Consider the following 24522-nt stretch of genomic DNA (forward strand, 5'->3'; position numbering starts at 1 on the left):
ATTCTCTATGCTTTCCTTTCCTCTTTATTTTTCCCTTCTCCTTCTATCTTCATTTAAAAAACCTTTTTTTTAAAAAACGATTCTGTACTCATTCTTTTTTCCCCATCCTCCCTAGTTTTGCTTATTGTATTTGCTTTCATTTTTTTTTACCCCCTCTTGTGTGTAAATTTCTTTCCTTTTTAGGTTTTATTCTTGCTGTTATTTACCTACTTCCCCTGGTTGTTGCTTCTTTAGTTTATTTAAATCATTTTATTTTTCCTGTTGTTTGTTTTTCTTTCTTTTCTCTTGGCTCACTTAACAACTGTTCCCACAGACCTAGTCACACCCTTACCTTTTGAACCCCCACCTAAATGGGTGGGGGAGCACTACCTACTCCTACACCAGATCACCAATAGACAGCAGCCAAAAACTCTCCCTCCACTGTATACATGAACAAAGAACAGCACACACAGTCACATTATCGCACCCACCAGGAAGCAGATAGTAAGTGCTTGTGGGTATACCAACATTCAAGCATCAGCTAAATACAAATATAGCATTAAATATAGAATTTCAAAGAATGACATTTAAGTACTTTCAATGACTTGAGAGAAAGATCAGGAAAACTGCAGACAAAATCAAGGAAAACAAAATTTTAAAGGAATCTAGGAAGACATACAATAACAAACTAAATGAAAAAAAATTTAAATTACACACAGCTAATAGAAATTCAGAAAATTAAAAGTAGATGATTAGTGAGCTTGAAGACAAATCTCCCTACTTATGTGATAAACAATCAGGAAAAAGAATGAAAAATCCAAATAACAGATCTGCAGTTAAACTCACTCAGTTTTAAGTAATCAGCCATTTACACGCAAAAGGGCAGCATTTACCAAGGACAAAGTACAGAGGGTTAGGAAAGGAGGGATGTCAGTAGGAAACAGAGAGGATAAATGAGGAAACACAGAAGAGATATAATAACATGCCCAGGTCACACACCAAGTAGGTATAGCTTATGAGCAGAATTCTCAATAAATGGTTTAATTTCTACGTGAGTGATTGTGATCTAGACACAATTCAAATATTCAAGTATTTTTGAATATTTTGAAAAATATTCAAAAATACTAAAAGATTCAGTTATTTTGTTTGGGGAGATTGGATATGAATAACATACCTGAAAATTAAGCACCAGTCTCTGACAATGCCAGATAGTTGAGACCTTGCTTTTGGCTCTACAGACATTTTTTTCTGGCAATAACATTGGCTGTTATATTAAATGTATATATCTGGATTGAGAGACTCCAGGGCATAATGGGTAATTGGTTTACCCTATACAAAAAGATAAAAGTTTTTCTCAATGGAATTCCCAATGCACTGTTAAGAGGATTTAAATTTTTTGACAACACAGAAGAGAAATGTTAGCTTGTTTGCTTGTTTGTTTCTTGTATTTGTTTTAACTTATTTGATACATAGGATATAAGTGTAAAGCCACATTGTACTCCTGAGAAGGTATGGCGAAGAATTGTTGAGGTTGACAGTCCTCTCTCTTGAGTCAAGAGTTCATTAGTTCAATCATATTACAAAGTTTGGTAATCATCACCACAATCAATTTTAGGATGTTTCTTCCTCTGCTCATTTTTGTTAGTCCCCCTTTTCCCACTGTGTTAGTTTGTGTACTTTGGAGAAACAAGTCCACAGAAACTCATGTATAAGAGAGAATTTTATGTAAAGGTTAAGTGGGCATCAAGAAAACATCCAGTGCTGCCCAAACCCACAAGTCCAACATTCACCCATTAACCCATATGTCCATCACCAATCCACAAAGTCCTCCCCCATCTCACCAAACAGACACAATGATGCCGACTGCAGGAGGAAAGCCGAGTCAGTGAATGTGTAAGCATTTCCACAGGGCTGCTCCAGCACCTAGGGCTGCATTGGGGTAGGTCCATGTGGCTTCTCCTTGGGGATGTCTTGCAGGAAGTCAGCCTTGTAAGCTGAAATAGGGAACTGCTAAGGCAGCTGCACCCTGGTGTGACCATCAGAAATCAAAGAGAACTAGAAAGGTGAGGCTCACAGCCATTTATCTCTCAGCCCTTCAATTATCCCCACGTGTGCTTATCGGCCAGTTTAGCACAATAAACTAACTACGTCACCCACCATCCTTCCCCGCCATGACCTAGGAAACTGTCTCTATATATTTACCTATCCTGGGTTTCACATACAGAAATACATGTATCTCTTGAATCTGTTTATTTAGTTGTTTCAATATTACTGAATTTGAGTAATATAGAGGTATTCCTAACCTATTTTAAAACGATCCATTTCAAAACTAGTTTTATGTGGGGCAATATTCTTGTAAGCTTATTGCAAAGCTTCAGTGATTTTGGAAGATGTTTACTTCAATTTTGTTAACAGTTTGATATTAGCCGAGATTTGCAAAATCACTTTTTTCCATTACACAAAATTAACCTATTGATATCTTTTTAAAGATATCATAAAGAGACTATGAAAAGGGTATTTCTGAGACAATTTGTCTTCAGCCATCCACAGACCACAGGAACATGTTTAAAAACTTTAAAAAAAACCCCTGTGCATGAATGAATACATTTTTATTTGTCCTATTGTATGTGTGTGTAGAAAAGGATATTATATAGACATTAAAATAATAGTATGTTTTTATGTATTAATTGACATAGAATGATGTTCATGATATGAAGAAATGCTTTATTTCATTAATGAAAAAGCAAATTACATATCAGCATTTATAATTTTTGTTAATATGTAAAATTATATGTACTTTTTTCTATGAAGTATAAATGGTATTTTTTATAATACATATTTAAACATTTCTTCCTATTTGATAATCTGTGCTAGAGTTTAATGTTGAAATTCAGCTGTTTCTTTTATGTACTGTATACCAAAGAATTTTGAGGAAATTAAAAAAAATTTTGTTAACAATAAATAAAATAATTTGATATTTTTAACAGTTTTATTGATACATGTCATGTATCATACATTTCAATAGTTCAGTCCTATTAAGAAGAGTTGTGTAATCAACACCACAATTAATATTAGGGTATTTCTTCTTTGTACTCCTTGTTGCTGGGTCCCCTTCTCCTGTCAACCTCCCCTGCCATGACTTAAGGAGGCTATTTATCCAGTTACTGTCTATAGATTTACTGATCCTGGATTTCATATATAGAAATTCATATGCCTTTTGAATCTGCTTATTTAGTTGTTTCTGTAGTACTGAATGTGAAACACATGAAGACCACATATGGTTTCCTGATATTTACTATTGAGTATGTTGGTGTTTCAGTTATACCCTTGGTTTATGTCTTTTTAGCACCTCTACCTTATGACTTTCTAAGAGTAATGCTTGTCCAGGCATTCTTTAAATATGTGATATATACACACCAGTATGTATAATAGAGGATTTTCTGTTCTGTTCAGGTGTAGAGTTTGGTGCTCGAATGATAACGATCGATGGAAAACAGATAAAACTTCAGATATGGGATACGGTGAGTATAACAAAAGTATATTCATGCTTCTTTTATTTTATGCCTGTTATGGTTAGTTAACACACCTATAGCCATGAGGTAACAGAGGATACTTTTTTTAATGCAGTGTTTTCAGCAGATGTTGGTGTTGGTGACCATGTCTGCATAAATTCTCAGGCAATGTACACTAAAGGGAAATAGTCTAGAAGCTGTTTCTTAGAAAAGTTAACAGCATGTTTGTAAAGTATTTATCTTAAACTCATTACATGTAATTTTTATCATAATGAACCATTTTCCAAAGCAAAAGTCAAATACGGCGTTATATCTTTTCTTCCAAAATCTTTTGACTCCTTACTAGAACTTTGCTGGATTACACATTGAGGCTTGCAGTATTTTGTTTTGATTGAAGCGTGTGAAGAAAATCCAGGTTTGTACAGATACATAGTGGGAAGAGAGAGGAGGACCTCAAGGACCCTAAAAAAGACTCAGGGGCTGTTGAGATCTTGGGATGACACTTTGGAAATTACTTCCTGAGAGAGTGTGTAGCTTAATTCTTTCATGGAACCCTAATTGAGAAATAAAGATTTCATTAAATTAAAGAACTCTATGTGTTAAAAAAAAACAACTATACAGACTAGTCTTTTATCATTTTGTTCTTTTATTGTTTGTTTGATTTTATTAGCTCCATATTTTCCCCAACTTCCCATGCCCTAACCCTAAAGAATTATTAATCAGTTACTCTATCAGATTTACCTATTCTGGATTTCATATAAAGAAAAATAATAACAAAAGCCATAATCATCCAGCATCAAAAGAAAACAAAATCCTCAATCCATAAAAAGCAGAAAATAATAAAAATCTAGAACAAGTTAATTATGGTCAGAAAAGAAAACAAATGGTAAGGTGTTACATTTTAACCTAAATATATCTGTAGTAATCTACTTCCCAATGCACTCTGAGGACAAGACTATTCACATTCTTGGTCAGTGGAACTCAATGGAGGCTTAATCCATGGAGGGGGCACTCTGCAAAAGGGTTTTGGGCTTTCACTGCCACCCACAACCGTCTGCACATCAAGTGCTCAGAATTTAAGCTCTAATACAATTCTGTCTTTTGATCTTAGATTTCGTTATTTACACTCTTTGGTTCACTCTAGTTGGTGTGGTCCTTCGGTGTGGATTTAGTTGACATTTCACTTAGATGGCTGCTTATTTTAAGACAAGCCTTAAGACCCCCAAACCACCTTCTTTTTTTTTTTTTTTGACACTATTCTTTCTAATAGCCAGGCACTCTAATTTTTTGACCATACTTTGCTGTAGCATCCATAGCCTCAGTGATTACTTCATGAAGGCAAGTATTGTGCAAAGCCACATCCTAAGAACCAAGTGTTCTTTGATTAGACCTTAACATGAAGTGGAAGCTGAAAATCCATTCATATATCTAAGGTGTACATATGTATGCAGAGAGAAGTGTAGATACAGGAGTGTGTGTGTATCCACTTTATCAACAGCATTATCTGCTTTTTGAGAAATAATATAAGTAACCTCCATGGGACCTTTGATAATTCTAAGACCAATGCTATTAGGCTAGCCAGTTGTATAGCATAAAATACTGTTGAGAAAAGGAAAGTATACATATATAGGAAAGCTATTTAAATTAAAATATAGGGAGTGTTCACTTACACAGATTAAAAACTTAAGTGACTGATTTTTAAGAAACTAAAGAGTGTTAGACACAAGACAATAATGTGAATGCTCATTAACAAAGCCAGAACTATGCCTGAAGGACTGAAACATGTCACAAAAAGCAACATAAAAAAAAGTATGAACATAAGAGATGGTAGCCTAGATTGTCAAGTATACGGTAACCCCCAAAGCACGATACTTGAACCATTGAACACTGGTCTAATGACTTCCAAATCCACAATCTTGGGATAGCATTCATCTGCTTCTTCTCACACTAGGACATTTAGCCTTAAGACCAAAGGGGAGTACAAGGTAAAATCTATTTCACTTAGTGGGGTTCAAAATCAGGTCCATTTGATATGGTTTATGAGCAATGCTGTATCCCTGAAAAAGGCAAAATCTAAAATCCAGGTATCCTATAGCATATGGCCTGGGTCTCTAAGGGCTGAATAGAAACTTGTTTAAAAATGCATGATTAGTAACTAACATAATACAGGGTGGATTCTTCCACTGGGGTTTTATAGCCCTTTTACGTGGTGACTTTATCACTCTCGGTTTAGCATCAGATATCATTCTAAGTGCCAGAGTCGTTCCTTAGCTATCCTAAGAAATTCTAATAGTTAGTTTCTATATACCAAAAATTCACTGCCATCTACTCATAGTGACCTTACAGGACAGGGTAGAACTGCCCTATGGGCTTCCAGGAGCAGAAAGCCTCATCTGTCTCCCACGCTGGTTTCACACTACTGACCTAGCAATAAGCAGCCCAATTCAGAACCCACTACAGCACCAGGGAGAATGTTTTTCACTGAATTTTAACAAGTTAGAATTTACTGGTGCACACTCATTTAGATGAAATAGTGACCATTTTGTGCAACATGACTCAGACCTTAGAATTCACTCATTCACTCAGCCCATTTATTTGTGTGGTTTCTGTGTGCCAGGCTTAGGGGTTTATAGTGGGAAGACCTGTAAGTTTAAGGAGCAGAAAGCCTCATCTTCCTTTCTTGGAGCTCCTGGTGATTTCAAACTGCTGACCCTGGCTGGAGTTATCAACAAAACTTGTAAAGGGGCGTGATGTTTAAACTGATGCTTATTTAGAACTTGTAAATACAATTTTTTCCTCAAGAATTTGGTACAATTTTAATACAAAAATAATTTTAAAAGTTTTTCCCTTGATTTCTTTGCTTAGTTTCCCCCAAAATGTAGAAAATAATTGATCAGAATTTTTGAAGTTATTTGATATGAACCCTATCATTCTTAAGTTCAGAGACAATGGGCCTATCCCATACCAGCCTTTTTTTTACAATGTCACCAGTGAGAGACGGAAATCTACTCTGTTCACATAATTTCTGCTTCTATTTCATAAGTGGATGTAAAGATAACTTTCCTATCCTATTGCTTTTTGACAAGCATTATCTATCAAATTCAGGGAAATTAATTAAGTATAGAGGGGAAATTATGTCAATTAAATTCAGAACCATTTTCTGTTCTCATAATAAAGTGATTGCTCAAAGAATTCCATCTGATGACTATTGAGAGCTTGCTGCAATTTATGATATAAGTGATAAAATCTGCATCCTTGGCCTTCCAACAACCTTTACACCAGCAGATGGTGGGCGTAAAGATGTCATTCATCATTTATTTACAATGGGCTTTATTTATTCTAGTGTCAACAGCTGCCCCAGGGAATGGATTATTGAATTCAAATGTGAGGCTCTTGGTTATTTGCTTCTTTTCAAATTTGTCTTCTGATCTTAGTTGCTAGGAGTCCATTCTGTGCTGTCATAATGATTCATATATTGTGAAGCCATTCAGTAAGTTGGGTTGTTAGAGATTGCCAGAATCATTTAGAGGGCTTGCGCCTTGAGGGGAAAGGGAGGGCTATCTGCATGTGTGTCTGGTTTGACTTAAGCAATAGTGGTATTATGTAACTTTTTCATAAAGCTATTAAAGTGAGGCTTTCTTCTTTTCCTTTATGTACTCCTTCCCTATCTGCCCAATTTCTTCATATGAATAATATGGAAGACAGAGTGCTAAACAAGCACTCACAACCTTTTCTTTTCTAACAGGCAGGACAAGAGTCCTTTCGCTCCATCACAAGGTCATATTACAGAGGAGCAGCAGGTGCTTTACTAGTATATGATATTACAAGGTGAGAACCTGCAAGTATTTCACTTGTGTAGTTAATGTTGAGAAGTTTTCTAAATAAGTATGATTACCAGTACTGCCTGTATAGCTGCCATTTATGCTGTACCTTGAAAACTTGTGTTTCTTGAATATAATTTAAATTTACTATAGGAATCTGAAACTAAATTCTATTTCTTATATGAATAAGCATCCCAAAGTTGATCAGTTTGATACTGTTGTTTACACCTTGTCATTTTCAAGAGTGAAGTTACATTAATGAAATATAGTCAATGAACTCAAATTGTGCTGAAGCCGTTACTCCTGATATAAGTGGATATGAGTAAAATCTTTAAATTAAGGTGACCAGACGTCCTGCTTTTGGCGGAACAGTCCCGATTTTCAACAGTTTTTCCCGTGTCCCGCGGCATTTTTAAAAAGTCCCGATTTTTGGAAAGAATGCAGGACAGGCTAGGGTATACGGTTTTCGGCTGCCATGTGACTATTTCGTCAGGATATGAGTTTTATCAATGGTGTCCCGCTTTACCAGTGTTAAAATCTGGTCACCTTACTTTAAATGAAATATATGATACAGTATTCCTATAAGCCTTGAGTTGAAATATTTTTAAAATAATAATCAAATTATCATTTATGTTTAGGAGAGATACATTCAACCATTTGACCACCTGGTTAGAAGATGCCCGCCAGCATTCTAATTCCAACATGGTCATTATGCTTATTGGAAATAAAAGGTAAACAGATGGAGATTTAGCATTTAAAATGCATTAGTGATGAAGGCATGGACTACTGTGTACTGTTTACTTTCTACTTTCCTTGTAACTATTTTCCATGTCTTCATTTGTCCAAATATAAATAACTGGTTTCTTTTAATTTTCAAATTTTGAAAATTTTATGCTCCTTTGATTTTTAAAATACAGGTTTGTTTCTGAACTCACAAAAGTATTCTCTTTCACAGTTTAATGTTCATTGTATGAATTTATACATCTCATAAATTAGACTGGTACATTCCTACTCTAAGTCCTGAAACATTTTTATTATAATCACAACAATGGTAAGCACATAACTACAACTTTAATTTATGTTATTAATTTTAATAAAAAGCAAAAAGCCAAACTCACCGCCATGGAGTCCATGCCAACTCATAGTGGCCCTATATATGGCCCAGGTAGAACTGCCCCGGGGAGTTTCTCCTTATGGAAGTAGAAAGACCTGTCTTTTCCCCTTGGAGCCACTAGTAGTTTCAAACTGCTGACCTTGCAGTTAGTAGCCAGTGTACAGCCACTAAGCTACCAGGATTCCTTATAAAATTAATAAGAGCGTCATTATTATAGCATATTCAAAAGAGAACTTAAAGTACCATGCATTTATGTCTTCCTCCAAGCAATAGTGGAATGAATTTATTAATGGTTTTAAAACTGATCGATTTGCACAGAGCAGTAATAGTATCCCACTGAACACAGCTTGCTTTACTGTAGACATGAAATATTTGTATTAGTATCCATTTTCTACAAGTAACTTTCTATCTTGACAAGTCTTTCAAAGTTTGTGGAATGTAGTTAAGGCAGTGCTTAGAAGAAGAGTGTGAAAGTTTCAGATCAGTAACCAAGTTTCCACTTTTATTTATTTTATTTTTTTAAAGATCATTTTGTTGGGGGCTCTTACAGCTCTTATAATAATTCATACATCAATTGTATCAAGCATATTTGTTCATATGTTGCCATCATTATTTTTAAACATTTAGTTTCTATTTGAGCCCTTGGTATCAGCTCCTCTTTTTTCCTTCCCTCCCATGCTCATGACTTATGATAAATTATAAATTATTATTTTCATATTTTACACCGACCGCTGTCTCCCTTCTCCCATGGTTTCTGTTGTTCAACCCCCGGGGTGGGGGTGGTTATGTGTCAATCATTGCGATTGGTTTCCCCTTCCTCCACTCCTCTCCCCACCTTAGCCCAACCCTCCAGGCATCACTACTCTCATTTCTGTTCCTGAGGGGTTTATCTGACTTGGATCCCATGTGTCATGAGCTCTTATCTGTACCAGTGTAGCAGTTTCCACTTTTAAATTTAGAAAGACAAGAGTAAGTTGAACCTTAGGATAAGTAAAGCGATAACAAAGTGCAAAAGTCAATGTAGTAGAGAACAGAAAAACAATAGAGAAAATGAAAGTAAAAGCTACTTTTTGAGCAGATAGATATTGATCAAGAATAAAAGAATTAATACCACTGATTGTATATTTGAAAATGGCTAAAATATGACTAGGGTCTTAAAAGCTCCTGAACATCCATCTAGTTGCAGCTATTCATCTCTCCCAGCCTGGAGGAAAGAGGAGTGCAGAAAACTTAAGATGCATAGATACAGATAGTCTAATGGACTAATGGATCGTATAAACATCAGTGTATGCAACCCTGAGACCGGAACTAGATGGTGCTCAGCACCACCACCTGCTGCTCTTAAAAGAATCACATTAGATGTTCCTGGATAAAGTGAAAGAAAAATGTAGAACAGAATTCAAAATTATAAAACTGCCAAGACTGAATTTTAGTTACCCGTTAAGTCCTGAATTTTACTCACCCCCCAATTATCAATTTTCAGCAAAGTAGTAGAGAGTTCATAAGGGAACATTGACACCAATGAAGTACACACACCATAGAATAATGAACCATTTGAGATAACAAAGGCAGCATACACTCAAAGACAATTCAGAGGGTTAGGAACGAAGGAAGAATGGAAGCAGGAAACATAAAGGAAGTGCGATGTTATAATGTGGAGACTGGGAAAAAAATGACATGGAACAAAATGTATATGAATAACTAAATAGAAAACTAATCTGTAAACCTTCACTCAAAATATTTTTTAACTAAATATTTAAATTGCTAATTTTAAGTTATAAATTATACTGCAGTTTTTTTTCTTTTTAGGTTATGGAAATTAAAGGACAAGCCACAGACTGGGAGAAAAATAATTGTAAAGCATTATGTTTTATAGAAGATTTGTTCTAGATTGTATGAAGAATTACTTAAGCGCATTAATAAGAACAGTCTGGTTTTAAAAGTAGTTCAACATTTTGGCAATGTAACAGGCTGTAAGATCAACATAGAAAAAACAGTTGGATTCTTACATATTGAAGACAACTATGAAAAAGAATTTAAAGGAATAATGCTATTTACAGTAACTACCTAAATGATAAAATGTGTAGGACTAACTAACTAGAGAAACAAAAGACTTATACAAAGAAAACTGTAAGACATTTCTAAAAGAAACGAAGAGAACCTTACATAAATATAAGAATATCTCATACTTGTGGATAGGAAGACAATATAGTGAAAATGTCAATATTACCGAAAGCAGGCTATAAATTCAATACAATTCCAATCCAAGTTCCAGCACAAATTATGAAAGACATGGAGAAACTAATCACCTACTTTATATGGAAAGGAAAGAAATCCAGGATAAATAAGATACTATTTAAAAACACAAAGTTAGGAAGCCTTTCACCCGTAGATTTCAGCTGCAGTAATCAAAACAACTTGGTATTGGTGCATGGATAGATACCATGTAGAGATCAGTGGATTAGCAGAAAGAACCCAGACATGCAACCACTCACCTACATGCACCTGATTTTTTAAATAAAGGACAAAAGCAATTTAAGTGGGGAAGAGATACCCTTTTCAACAACTAGTGCTAAGAAAATTGAACCTCCATCTGCAAAAGAATGAAACAGGACCCATACTTCCCACCAGGTACAAAAAGGAACCTAACGTGTCCAACAATCATATGAAGAAATGCTCTCATTCATTATCTAAAGGAGAAATGCAAATTAAAGTAACAATGAGACACTACCTCACACTGGCACTCTTAATAAAACTTAAAGAGATGGGAACACTCATATGTTGCTGGATTCGATTGGAGAATTGTACAACCACTATGGAAATGTGAATTCATAAATACCTTATCCTGTAGTCTCTCTACTTGGTATATACTCCCAAAGAAGTAAAGAACAAGACACAAACAGATATGTGCACATCCATATTTATCCCAGAATTTTCTAATACCAAAAAGAAGGAAACAATCAAAAACCCTGGCTGTGGAGGAATAGATAACCTCCATACATCCTTATAAAATAATGATGAGTCTGTAAAACACCCCATGAGGTCACTATGCTCATCAAAGTTAGTCTCATAACGATAAATATTTCATGACATAATTATAAAGGGAAAAATGGCTTTAACATCAAAAGAAATGACTTGGAAAACCGATGAAGTCGGGGCATGCACAGCAGGGAAGGGAAATAGGAAGGGTGGCTGGGAAAAGGAAACAAGAAGGAAGAAGCACATAAGGAGAGGTGGGTGTTACTGGGACACCGTCACTGTTCTGGTGAGATGGGCTGTGCACCTATGTATAGTATAGTTTTCTTTGTATGTGTTATATTCCACAAATAAGGGGGATTCTGTTTTTTAAATAGGCAAAAGATCTGAACTAGTTCTTCCTTAAAGAAGATAAAAAGGTGGCAGATAAGCACATGAAATATTTTAAAATGCAACATTGATTTTGAGAGAAATGCATATTAAAGCCATTGTACTCTCAATAAAATGATACAAATAAAAAAGATTAGTTATAAGCAAGTGTTGGCAAAGATGTGGAATATCTGAAACTCCTGATACTGCTTACTGGAATATAAAAATATTTACTTTTTGAAACAATTTTTTAGTTTCACTAACATTTGTTACACGACCTACTGTTTTTACTCATGTAATTACCTGGGACAAATTTCTTTTAAAGGTTCACACAAAAAATTATACATGAAAGTTTGTCACAATATTGTTTGTAATAACCAACTCTGGAAACAACTCAAATGTTCATTAGCAGGTGAATGGATAATTTATAGTGTAATTCTATTACAGTGAAATGCTACTCAGTCACAGAGAAGATAATTATCAGTAACATGAAAGAAAGTGGATAAATCTCAAACAAACATGCTGAGTGGAAAAGCGGGTTGGTGAGACCTATATGGTTTCATTTATATAAAGTAATAAAAAATGAAACAATCTTTACTGAAAGATTAGTGATTGTCTAATTGATTATAGTGCAATATGCAAAAACTTAATGAGATGATGATCTTATAGGTATACATACACGGAAACTCATCAAATTTTATACTTATGAGTTATATTTGAAGTTTTTTGTATGTCAGCTATACCCCAGTAACGCTGTAGATAACTATAAACTTCAAAGTAACACATAGATTGGGTTTTTGAGAGGGGAGGGAGATTTCGTGAGTTGCATTTCTGAAGTAAAACGTCAACTGTACTTCTTTGTAACTAAAACTATTATCTTACATTCTTAAGGCCTTAAGTGACTCTTTAGTCTCTTAACTGTAAAGTATTCTTGTACAACTGAATGGTAATATCTGGGCCAAGAAAATGAGAAGACTTGGGAAATAAAGGTAATTTTGAGTTCTGTTGTATTACCAGATTTTAGGAGGGGTGATCGTGGTCTTGTAACTATTTCTAGTGTTTTTGTACTGAGTTTCTCATAACTTAAAATTTGTTTGCTGACCATGAGGAGCTTATCATTCATTCATGAAAAGGAAAGCTAATTGTAGAGTATATACTTAAGAGATGTTTCCTGTGATGGTAGATAGATGGCTCTTATAGTTAAGAATAACACAGCTGTGGAAAGAAGTTTTAAACTAAGGAAAGGGGAACTAGAAGAGGATGTGATAACAAAGGATGAGTGGGGGTTCTGACCTGGGATATAATAAAAGGTCCTAAATAGAAGGGGAAGATGGGAAGACCAGACTTACCAATAACTACTATAATTCTTGTAGCTTTGAAGTTCATTTACTTTATAGTGCTTGTCATAGTGTCATCTTCCTGCTAGTATTTCACAAGACTACCTCAGAAATTACCAGCCCTTTCTGTTGCCTTTGTGTAGTATTTCAGATCAAACTTTCTTTCCATCATTTCATAGTTAGTATCACAACTAAATGCAGAGGTGGCATTTTTATAAAGTGTGCAATATGAAGGGACTTTAAAGAGTTTGTGGAAAAATGGAATTAAAATCTAATGGAATTTTCCCGTGAACATTTTGAAGGCCCTTCATATTTTAAAGTATAATGGTGATGACTATAAAATCGTCATCAGAATCACTCACAAAATTTCCAAATTTATAGAAACTATACTGACTGAAAATGTCTGATAATTATATGAGGGGATACCCCCCCCAAAAAAAAACCTAGAAAAAGCTCTGCTTAGCATTTTAGTAATTATGCATTACTTAAGTAGTATGCGATACTTTAATAGTATGGATTTTTCCCAGTAGGCCATTATTGAGCAACTTGCTTAGCAACTGAGTTAGTGCACCCAGTGGCATGCCTGGGAAGGTTCTCTCTGAATTTTTTTGTAAAAGCACTTTTGTTCAAACCTCATTTTTTTTTTGTGATGGACAATTTAAGAGAATAGTATGCTGCTGTGAAATTTTGTTGCCTGCTCAGGAAAAATGCCACAGAAACTCGTGATGTTAAGGACAGCACTAAGGGAAAAACTCAAGTGTACAAGTGGTTTTCTTGTTTCAAAAAAAGTGAAATGTCAACTGATGACAAACCTCGTTTTGGACATCCATTAATTTCCTGAGTTGACGAAAATGTGGACAAAATTCATGCACTTGTGCTTAAAGACTGACGACAGACCAGTGAAGAGATTAGGAAGCTATCTGGACTATCTTGCAGCTCGGTGCAGCAAATTTTAATGGGAGATTTGGGAATGAGAAGAGTCGCTGCAAAATTTGTGCCTCGGGTTCTCACTGACCAGGAAAAAGAGCATTGATGGAAACATGCCGTGCTCTGAAAGAACAGCTCTAAAGCAACCCAGACTTTTTTCCCCAAGGTCATTACTGGTGACAAGAAGAGTGCTATTCTTATGACCCCTAAAGCAAACATCAGTCAGGCCAGTGGAAGATGCCATTGTCATCTCGCCCACAAAAAGTTCATCAAGCAAAATAAAAAACCAAGGCAATGCTCTTTTTTGTCTTTGTTTTTTGATGTGAGGGGGATAATGCATTTGGAGTTTGTTCCACCAGGTCAGACTGTTAATCTAGCTTTATATTTAGAGGTTCTGAAAAGATTGTGTAACAGTATGTGGCAAAAAAGGCCTGATTTGTGGCAAAGGGGAACTGGTTTTGCCACCATGACAATGCACCAGCTCACGCAACCATCTCTGTGCCAGTTTTTGGCAAAAACATCATGCCTCTTTTGTCCCACACACCTTACTCATCTGACCTCACTCTGGGCAACTTCTTTTTGTTTCCACAAATGAAGAGGGACATGAAAGGACAGCAATTTGACGGTGTAGCCATCCAAACAGATGAGTTTGAAAAATGTTTCTAAGAATGGAATTGCAGGTTTGACAGATATATTAAGTGTAATGGAGAGTACCTTGAAGGTCAGAAGGTTGTTTTGTAAAAAAAATTAAATACATAGCTTTGAAAAAAATTCCGATGTTTTTTATACCCCCTTGTAATACAATATATTGTATATTATAACACATTCTGTTTCTGTCTAGTAGTGATACCCCTTCTCCTACCACAGTGGCCATATTTTGTCTGAGCTTACTCCTCCCCTGGACTCCCAGTCGTGCCTACTGGGCTAGGGAAAACTCCCATTCCCACTATATTTAGAACCAGAACCCCAGCTTGCACTTCTGTGAACTTATTTTTTTTAACTCTACTTTTTAATTTATTCTTTAATAGCATTCATAGAAACTTAGTTATTCTAGCAGAAAGATGAAGAGACAAGTCTTGCTTTCTTTTATATAAATTATTATTTTAAGTGGTTCACTTCTCTAAGAATCTAGTATACTCAAAGGCAACAAGGGATGTTGTACTAGATCCTCCCTTCAAGATTCTCTTACTTCGAATATAGAACCAGAGTACAGAATCCTTTTTCTGCTGGGTTGTTAATTCTTTTAAAGGTTATGTGCTATAAATACTGTATGCCTCAGTATTCAGAATCATGCAATTAGTTATATGTTAAAAAGTAATTGGAAAAACAAACCAAACAAAAAAAGTAATTGGAAGTTTGGAACTAGATCGTGGTGATTATTGTATAACATGAACAGAAATAATGTCACTGAATCATACATGTAAAAATAGTTGAAATGGCAAATATTTTTCTTTTATATGTTTCACCATGATAACTTTTCAAGAATTGATTGAATGGTCAGTACAACCGTAAATCTAATGGTGCTCATTTTCACAGGTACCTCTAATTGTATCATATTGGTTAATACAGTGACTTTTCCCCTCATTATTTAGTGATTTAGAATCTAGAAGAGAAGTAAAAAAAGAAGAAGGTGAAGCGTTTGCACGTGAACATGGGCTTATCTTCATGGAAACTTCTGCTAAGACTGCTTCCAATGTGGAAGAGGTAAGTAAGAGAGGTCCTTTTAAATGTTAATTACATTTTTACTTCATAAGAATTTTTTATATATCTTCACTTTTATGTATTGCAATTTCATCCATAAACTCATGTTTTTGAATAAATAGAAGATAACCTGCATTTCTTTCCTTTGAAAAGTCTTATTCCAGTCATTTTATATCAGACTAAAAACTTATATTCTCGTCTCTAATTGCTTAGACACATCTTTATGTATATTTTCCCCAAATTAGCTTTTGTTTTATTGCAGGGGGGATTCTTCCAACACTGATGAAATTTAGAAATAGTTCAAGACAAGAAACATTTGTAGCTATTTTATATACTAATGTTTAAATGGAAAAAGACATTTTTTTTGCTATGTAAGGCTTTACAAAGCACAGAAATTCTGACTTTTTTAATCAATGAAAGATGGCATTAACACCATTAATTCCATTGATTGACCTGAACTATTAGAATTTTTCTGTACAAACTGATATCTGTGTTTGGGTTTGCTGGTTATGTCCTATGCATAAATGATAAGACTGTTAATCCTCTGTATACCACTAAGGAAAATTTATCACTATGTATTTAAAAAAGAGGAAATTAGGCTATGAAAATAATGATTTTGCCAAAATAATGTATGGTCTCCATTTTCTGGGTAAAAAGAGCAACTGCAAAAGGGGCTTTTAATAATTGAAGAATACCATTGTTGTAAGTATGGCAAAGGATAGAATTCAGGCAGTAGCTAGCACTGTGCCTTAGAAATAAGGAAGCAGTTACTAATTCTTCTTAAGAGTGATACTTTGACCCCTTGTAAATACCCCTTACATTTAGTTGATTACAATAACTCAACAGCATTGATATTTTCACTGAGTAATTCTTGGATCAGTTGTCATACCACATCTATATTGGATGAAGTCCTTGGTTAACACATTTGGCTGAGATCCACCCAGAAGCACCTCAGAAGAAAGGCCTAGTGATCTACTTACAAAAATCCAACCATTCAAAACCTAATAGAACACACAGTTCGGCTCTGACACACATTGGATCACAATTCCAGGCAGCTAGTCACTGTTAGACTTGATTAGGTGATCGATAATTATTCCTTATACATTTTATACAGGGACCAGCTAATGTTTTTTATGTGTTGTAGCCAATAATTAAAGCTTGGTAAAATATTAGAGTAACAGTTCACTTTATACAGCAAACTGTAAAAAGAAATCTGTCATTTTGCTGAACTTTGTATTATATTAGAAACAGTCATTGCTAATATTTTGTTGGGGAGGCCTTCCCACACATCTGAAACATAACCTTATTGACTGTATATTTTTTGGTTGCTTTTCACACTGTATATTTTAAAACCAAAAACACAATTTAATGAAGGATAACACTATGAGATCAGAAGACAAGGATTAATTACTTTAAAACAATTTTAGATTTCTAGTTTTGATGCCACAAGTGTACCTTCTAATGCTTTTATGTTAGTTCTTCTTAACAAGTACCAACCAAAAACCAAACCCATTTCCATCAAGTGGATTTCAGCTCATAGCAATCCTCTATAGGGTAAATCATTATAGGAGCAGATAGCCTCATCTTTCTCCAGAGGAGCAGCTAGTGAGTGTGAACCACTAATCTAGCACTTAGCAGTCCAGTGTTTACTCAACAATGCCATCAAGATTCCTTAAACAAGCACCAGTATCAATGTTTGCATAAGTAGCAAACTACTATGTCTTTTGGCTAACCATCTAAATGAAATACCAGACTTCCATTAATGCTTTGGTAACATGTATTAGAAGAGATCTGTATCTGTGATTAATGGAATTAATATAAAATTTGATCTTGCAGGAATTCCCCGTATTTGTATGAGAGCATTTTACTAAGCAGTGTAATTTCTTCCCAGAAACAAAGTATTTTAAGAAATATTTTGGCATGATTTTATTTTTAAGTATTCACCGACTGGCATTACATAATACGATACCTACCCTCCTAGATATACCTAAAAGCTAAATTTATTTAGTGATAAACTATTTTAAGACTGTGGAGAAGGAGGCTGAAATGAAACTTGGCTCTCTTAAATGGCTTTGGAACTGAATAATATTAAATGAATATTAAAATAATGGTAATAACCAAGGACGAGGTGTAATTTTCTCTATTCATCCCACTAAATACAACTAAACACAGAATATTACATATAAAACAAACATAAGACTCTTAACATGTGGAGAGGAGACTAGTAACCTGGGAACCTTAGATATGACACAGCAGTGAGTACCCTGGATTTCCTTTTCCCTCTTATATCCCAGGCTGGATATTTAAGAACCTGGCACACTCGTGTTAGAAGCATAAAAATCAAAAGCCTTCTGACTTAAGCCAAAGAACCAGAAAGGGGGCAACTTCACAGTACAGAAAGCTGTTAGACAATATGTACACTATGGTAACCAAACATTGCAGAAAAAACTGACACACTACCATCCACATCTACAAAAGCCAAGAAGGAACATACTTCCACTATTGGAAGTCAATAACAAGGTTTTCCTACCCCCACTAAGTAGTAATGAAGGTCCCCCAAGTCAGGTGTCAACAGATGCCAAATGAGGAACCTAATCTTGTACACCTACCTGCAGTAATGAAATACCTCATCTTCCCCCTCAACAACCACACTTTTCTTATTGGAATGGTATTGTGTTAGGCTGGATTGTCTAGAGAAACGAATCCAGTGGGACTCATAAGAAAGTACTCTGTTTTATATGAAGAATCTTACATCAAGAAGGCATCCCAACCGTTAAGTCAGTACAAGCCAGGACCCTCTTCAGACTCATAGCTGCAAGGAAGGTTATAGGCCCAGTGTGTACAAAGTCATGTGAATCCAAAATTGGTGGAAATGCGGCAGGGCTGCGATAACACTCTAGGTTGACAGCCCATATGGAGGTGGGCAGAGTCCCTGCAAGCAGGACAGCAGAAGAGCAGAGAGAAAGCAGGAAGATCTCAGTGTCTGTCACTCTTACACAAAAAGGCTCTCACGTGAGGCTTACACAGTTGGAGCTACAACCCAATTGATAGGTTGGACCTCACCCCTACCTTGCCCAGGAATGTGGAGTTCACATAATATCTAACCATCACAGTTCACATAATATCTAAAGCAGAGGTTTAAAGAGGTCCGGTCTTATGCTGTCTAAGATAGCCAGAAGTCTAAAGAAAATAACCAGAAAATATTAAATTTCATACATTTAATGATGAGATACTCAATAGGTGTCAACAGTGAAATGACTGAGATGTTAAATTATCTGACAGATTTTAAAGTAACCATCAGAAAAAAAATTAATGCAGAGTTGTGGAGACGAAACAAATTAAAAGACTTCTTAGCACTCAGCTAGAAAAGAGAACTTGAATTTCAAATTTGAAATTAAAAAAGAAAAAAAGAAACTCCATGAGTGAGCTTATCAACAAAATGGAGACAGCAGAGGAAAGAATTAGTAAACTAGATAATAGGAACCATAGAAACTATCCACTCTGATATGCAGAAAGAAAATGGTTGGCAGAGGAGGGGTGGGGTGAACAGCACCTCAGGAGCCTTTGGAACTGTAACAAAAAAATGTATCCTTTGTGTCATCAGAATTTTAAAAGGAAAGGAGAAATAGGTGGTATTGAAATAGTATTTGAAGAAATAGTAACTGAAAGAATACCAAATTAGGCCAAAAAATAGATTAGAAAAGCCAAATGAACCCACAAAAAGATAAACCCAAGAAATCCACACCATGATAAATCATAATCAAACGTATGAGAGTTAATTATAAGGAAAAGGGTTTGAAAGAAACAAACATCAGACCTTTTGTGTAGTGGGAAGATCCTTTGAATAGGAGCATATTTTTTAGGTAGAAGCCAGAAAGAACGTTTATAAGATTTTTTCACAAACTAAAAGAATCATGTATGAGCAAAGGGTTTTTTTTTTTGTTTTTTTTTTTAGAAATAAAACCAAACCCAAGAAGTCTCAGATGAAAGAAAACAATATTTGTGAATAATGAACTTATTGTGAAAGAATTATTAAAGAATGTTATTTAACAGAAAATAATAAAAGAAGGAATATTAGAATATCAGAACACAGAATGCAAATTATGGAATTAAATAAGTTTTAAGTAAAAATAAAATGGAAATTTGAGTTACACTGGATTCTTTAGAGAACGTAAACCAGTTGTCATTTGTATGTACAAGGGGGTATCCCCCCAAAACCCGGAATCTTTTCTCTCAAAGCTATGTATTTAATTTTGTTTTTTTTACAAAACCTTATCACCTTCAAAGTACTCTCCATTACACTTAATACATTTGTCAAATTGTGATTCTATTCTTGCTCACCTAGTGAGAAAAATGCATACTATGAAAGCTCTACCAAGCAGAGCTCCTTTCCTTTTTTGGGGGCGGGGTAACCTCTTGAATATGAGGAGAGATGCTTATATCAAGAAAAATGGCTCACATGGGTGTAGAAGCAGTTAGGTCTAGTTTGGTTGTTGGATATTATGCTGAAGATTTTTCCTGATACATGTGGCTGATGGATCCAGGAAATTGAAAGATCAGAGGTCAGTGCAAGCAAAGATGGGTCAGCAGGTCATATGTTATTACATTCTGATGATAGCTCCTGGCAGATGCTGTCATGGACCACCACCAAAGGTCCCAAGAGACCAGGTGCAATATTCATGCCAATAGGAAGGGGAAAGGACGGGCCACTTCTCTGCATCAACTCTTTTATAGAGATAGAATACACCCCTAAGGAGACATTATCAGGCTGTGACCTGCACCTTCAGGGTGGAGGTGTGGGGTGGGGTAGGCACTCACCATCAACCCAAGGAGATTCCCAGCCAGGCCAGGTTGACATAAAACCTGACTACCATGTTCCACCCCTCATCATCTTGACACCTGTACACTTCTTTAAACTGACATGATGTAATATACATCGCGTGTACTGTATAAATGAAAACAAACACCATTTACATCTTACATTCTGTATAAGAACAAGACAAAAATATTTAATGCAAAAATCCAAAGAAGAGATACTAATAACAATTACAGTCCTTGTGCCTGTACCTAATCACATGGTGTAGCTGATATTTAGAATTACCATTTCTGCCACTCATCCTTTATTCCCTTGTCCTCAACTGGTCGTAGTTTGTTGCCTAATGTGGTGACCCAGATCATTAGTAGTCATACCAGAATTAGGTGGCTATAGCTTATCATTTACTTTAATCAGAGGGCATAGTAGGACTAAAAGATGACCAAAGAAATCTGTTGGATTCCAGACATACTCCACTTTACCTCCTAATCCAATTTCCCCTTGGTCATCAGGATTAATTATACCACTCAGGACAGTAAAACCCTTCATTGCCTGTTAATCCAGAGTCAGGAATCCAAAAATGTTCAGAAAGCATTCTTAATTGCCAGTTCGGTGGAATCATTGTTGTCTCTCCAGGTGGGAGTATTCCTCCATTTCAAACTATGACTTCCAGACCTGAAGAGTACAAAATTACAGGAACAGGAAGTAAAAACTGTCTACAAGCAGGTTACTATGTTGCCACTCCTATCTGCATCCCTTGGTTTCAGGACCCAGGCATCCAGGCTGTTGGAGAAACAACATCATGTATTGGACATAGGTTTAGAGCACATACCACCCCCCTGGAGAACATTGTCTCAGTGCTGCAAGGAATTGCCAGCCTAGCTAATGCTGTACTTGTATCTTTAGATTTGACAAATGTTGCTTTTGGCAGAACCATTGAATGAAGGGAAGGCAAATTCAATCCAGAGGTGTCTATTCCAATAAGAACAAAATGCTGCCCTTTTCCATGATAGAAATGGTCTTATGTAATCAGCCTGCCACCATCAAGTTGCTAGTTGATTTCTCCAAGGACTGGCCTAATATCTCAAACTCAATGTTTATTACAGCTGCTGGCAGACTAGATATTCAGCAGGGACAGTAGCCAACTTGGCCTTGGTGAATGAAAGAGATTGCTGAACCCATATATAACGTCCATTTCTGTCCATTTCTGCCATCATAGTCACTTTGTTTATGGGTCGACTGGCCAGTGACAGGATTGGCTGGGGAAAGTGAATGCTGGTTTCCACACATTGTGTCTTTCAATCCATTTGATTGTTAAAGTCCTCTTCTGCAGTAATAACCTTTTGGTTAGCATTCCCATGAGATGTCTAACCAAATACCTCTTCCACATATCCTTATTACCAATTTTCAATTCATGTTCCTTCCAAGTCCTTGACCATTTAGCGAAACCATTGGCCACAGCCCATGAATCAGTACATTTGTCAGTTTCTCCTTCCAAACAAAACGTGCAGCCTGAGGTACTATTTAAAGTTCTGCCCATTAGGAAGATTTCTCTTTGCTACTGTCATTCAGGGACATCCAGAAAGGAGCTCTACTGCTGGTATCCACTTTTGAGTGATAACCTGCAGATTATACCATTAGTAAACCAGGCATAAGTTTTCTTTTTTCTTTTTGACAGTATGAACATTTTATTTTATTTTTTTTTAACATTTTATTAGGGGCTCATACAACTGTTATCCCAATCCATACACACATCAATTGTGTAAAGCGCATTTGTACATCATTCTCAAAACATTTTCTCTCCACTTAAACCCCCGACATTAGGTCCTCATTTTTCCCCTCCCTCCCCACTCCCCCCTCCCTCATCAGCCCTTGATAGTTTATAAATGGGTATTTTGTCATATCTTGCCCTGTCCGACGTCTCCCTTCACCCACTATTCAGTTGTCTGTCCCCCAGGGAGAAGGTCACACACAGTTCCATGTAATCGGTTCCCTCTTTCCTACCCATTCTCCCTTTACCCTCCATGTTTTGCCACTCACACCACTGGTCCTATAGTGCTCATCCGTCCTGGATTCCCTGTTTTCAGTTCCTATCTGTACCAGTGTACCTCCTCTGGTCTAGCCAGACTTGCTAGATCGAATTCAAGTCATGGTAGTGGGAGCGGGGAGGAAACATTTAGGAACTAGAGGAAAGTTGTATTTCTTGTCATAAGAAAATTCCTAAGACTTTCTTAAGAAATTCCCTATGAGTTCATAGAGTAGGTTGGGAGTACAGTACTATGACAGGAGTAGCATTTAGGCCACTTCTTTCTGCAGCTTGCTTGTACCTTCAGGTCTTGCTCCAGCTCAATCTCATGGATACCACTTACATTCAGTGAGGGAAGAGTGCTGCTGTATTACTCTATGGAACAGAAAATGCCCAATTCATGATAGGTAGCATGGTAACTTTATGGCCCAAGGTGAGGTTTAATGTATCCACAAAGGCCCAGAAACAAACTAAAAGTTGTTTCTCAAAAAGAGAATAGTTGTTTTCAGAGGATGGCAGAGCTTTGCTCTAAAATCTTCAGCGTTTGTGTTGTGGTTCTCCAATAGAAATCAGCCAAAGCCTCCAAACTACATCTCTAACACACCTGAATAAGGATATGTTGTCTCCAAAATCCAAAGAGGTCCAGTAGGCATTGTCCTGCCATCTTAGTTAGGGAGGGGCCAGATGCAATAACTCACACTTCACTTTGTAGGAGTATCTCAACATACCCCACGCCACTGGACCCCCAAAATTTCACTGAGGTGAAAGGCACCCGAATTTTTGTTCCGTTAATTTCCCACTCTGTCGCAAATGTTTTACCAATAAGTCTAGAGTTGCTGATACTTCTTCCTTACTACATCTTGTCAGAATAATATCATCAATGTAATGGAACACTGACATTTTGTGGTAAAGAAAGGCAAGGCAATCAAGGAGAGTTGATATAATACTGAAGGTGAGTCATAAATATGTATTGTTGTCCCTGCTAGCTACAGGCATTTCAAAACCAAAATTGAGAAAAGGTATTGGCCAGAGCTATAGCTGCATACCAACTGCCAAGAAAAGTACTAATTTACTGAAGTAGTGAAACCACATCTGGATCTGCAGTTGCAATTGAAGTCACTACTTGGCTAAATTTAGGATAATGCACTGTAATTCTTATAAGATCCATCCATTTTTTATATAGATGTTGTTGTTCTTAGTTGCTGTCCAGTGGATTCTGACTCAAAGTGACCCTATCAATGACAACAAAACACTGCCTGGTCCTACACCGTCCCTCACAGTTGTTTTATGTGTGAACCTAATCGATACAGCCAATATGTCAATCCATCTTGTCTAAGTTCTACCTAATAGCCCTGCCCCTCTAAGACCAAATAGGTGAATTAAAAGGGGATGTGGTAGGAATCAGCACCATTCTGTAAGCCCAGATGGTGGCATTAATCTCTGCAACTTCTCCAGGAATGTTGTATTACTTTGGGTCTTCTATTTTCTCAGGCAGAGGTTGTTTGTTCTAATGGTTTCAACTTAGCTTTTTGTACAAGACTGGCCCCCATTCCACATGTGTCAGTCTCAGTAGCAATTGTGAATGCACAAATGAAAATGGAGCCAGGCTATCTAATGAGTCTTGTTCAGTAGTGAGACATTTAAAATTATGAAAGGAATTACCATCTTTCAGATGGTGAGCTTTTCTTAGATTCAGTAGACACAGATGGAAATATGGTACTGTTAAAGAAATGTATATAAAGAGAGAAGTTTATGTCAAGAAACAATGGCTCCCACAAATGTAATAGCGGTTAAGTCCAGTTTGGTTGTCAGATATTGGAAGTGTTTCCTGGCTTGTGTTGCTGCCTGGGCCTGGGAAGCCAGGAAGTTGGAAGATCAGAGCCCAGAGGAGCAGAGACAGAATGGCAGATCAGATTTTATAGCAGGCTGCTGATAGCTGCCAGGATT

At 36.2% G+C, this 24522-nt stretch overlaps 1 protein-coding gene across 1 annotated transcript in view; it reads left to right on the forward strand.

Annotated features, from left to right (window-relative positions):
* Positions 1–24522, forward strand: part of RAB2A (RAB2A, member RAS oncogene family) — a 76073-nt gene that overhangs the window by 2989 nt on the left and 48562 nt on the right. The window contains exons 2-5 of the mRNA XM_004697579.3: positions 3433–3500; positions 7237–7319; positions 7951–8043; positions 15628–15739. Of these exons, the coding sequence (XP_004697636.1) occupies positions 3453–3500; positions 7237–7319; positions 7951–8043; positions 15628–15739 (336 nt within the window). The 5' untranslated portion in view covers positions 3433–3452. The remainder of the gene's footprint in view (positions 1–3432; positions 3501–7236; positions 7320–7950; positions 8044–15627; positions 15740–24522) is intronic.

This window comes from Echinops telfairi, unplaced genomic scaffold (genome assembly GCF_000313985.2).
Source record: "Echinops telfairi isolate 266 unplaced genomic scaffold, ASM31398v2 ScPeMD7_1;HRSCAF=3_0, whole genome shotgun sequence".
Lineage (NCBI taxonomy): Eukaryota > Metazoa > Chordata > Mammalia > Afrosoricida > Tenrecidae > Echinops > Echinops telfairi.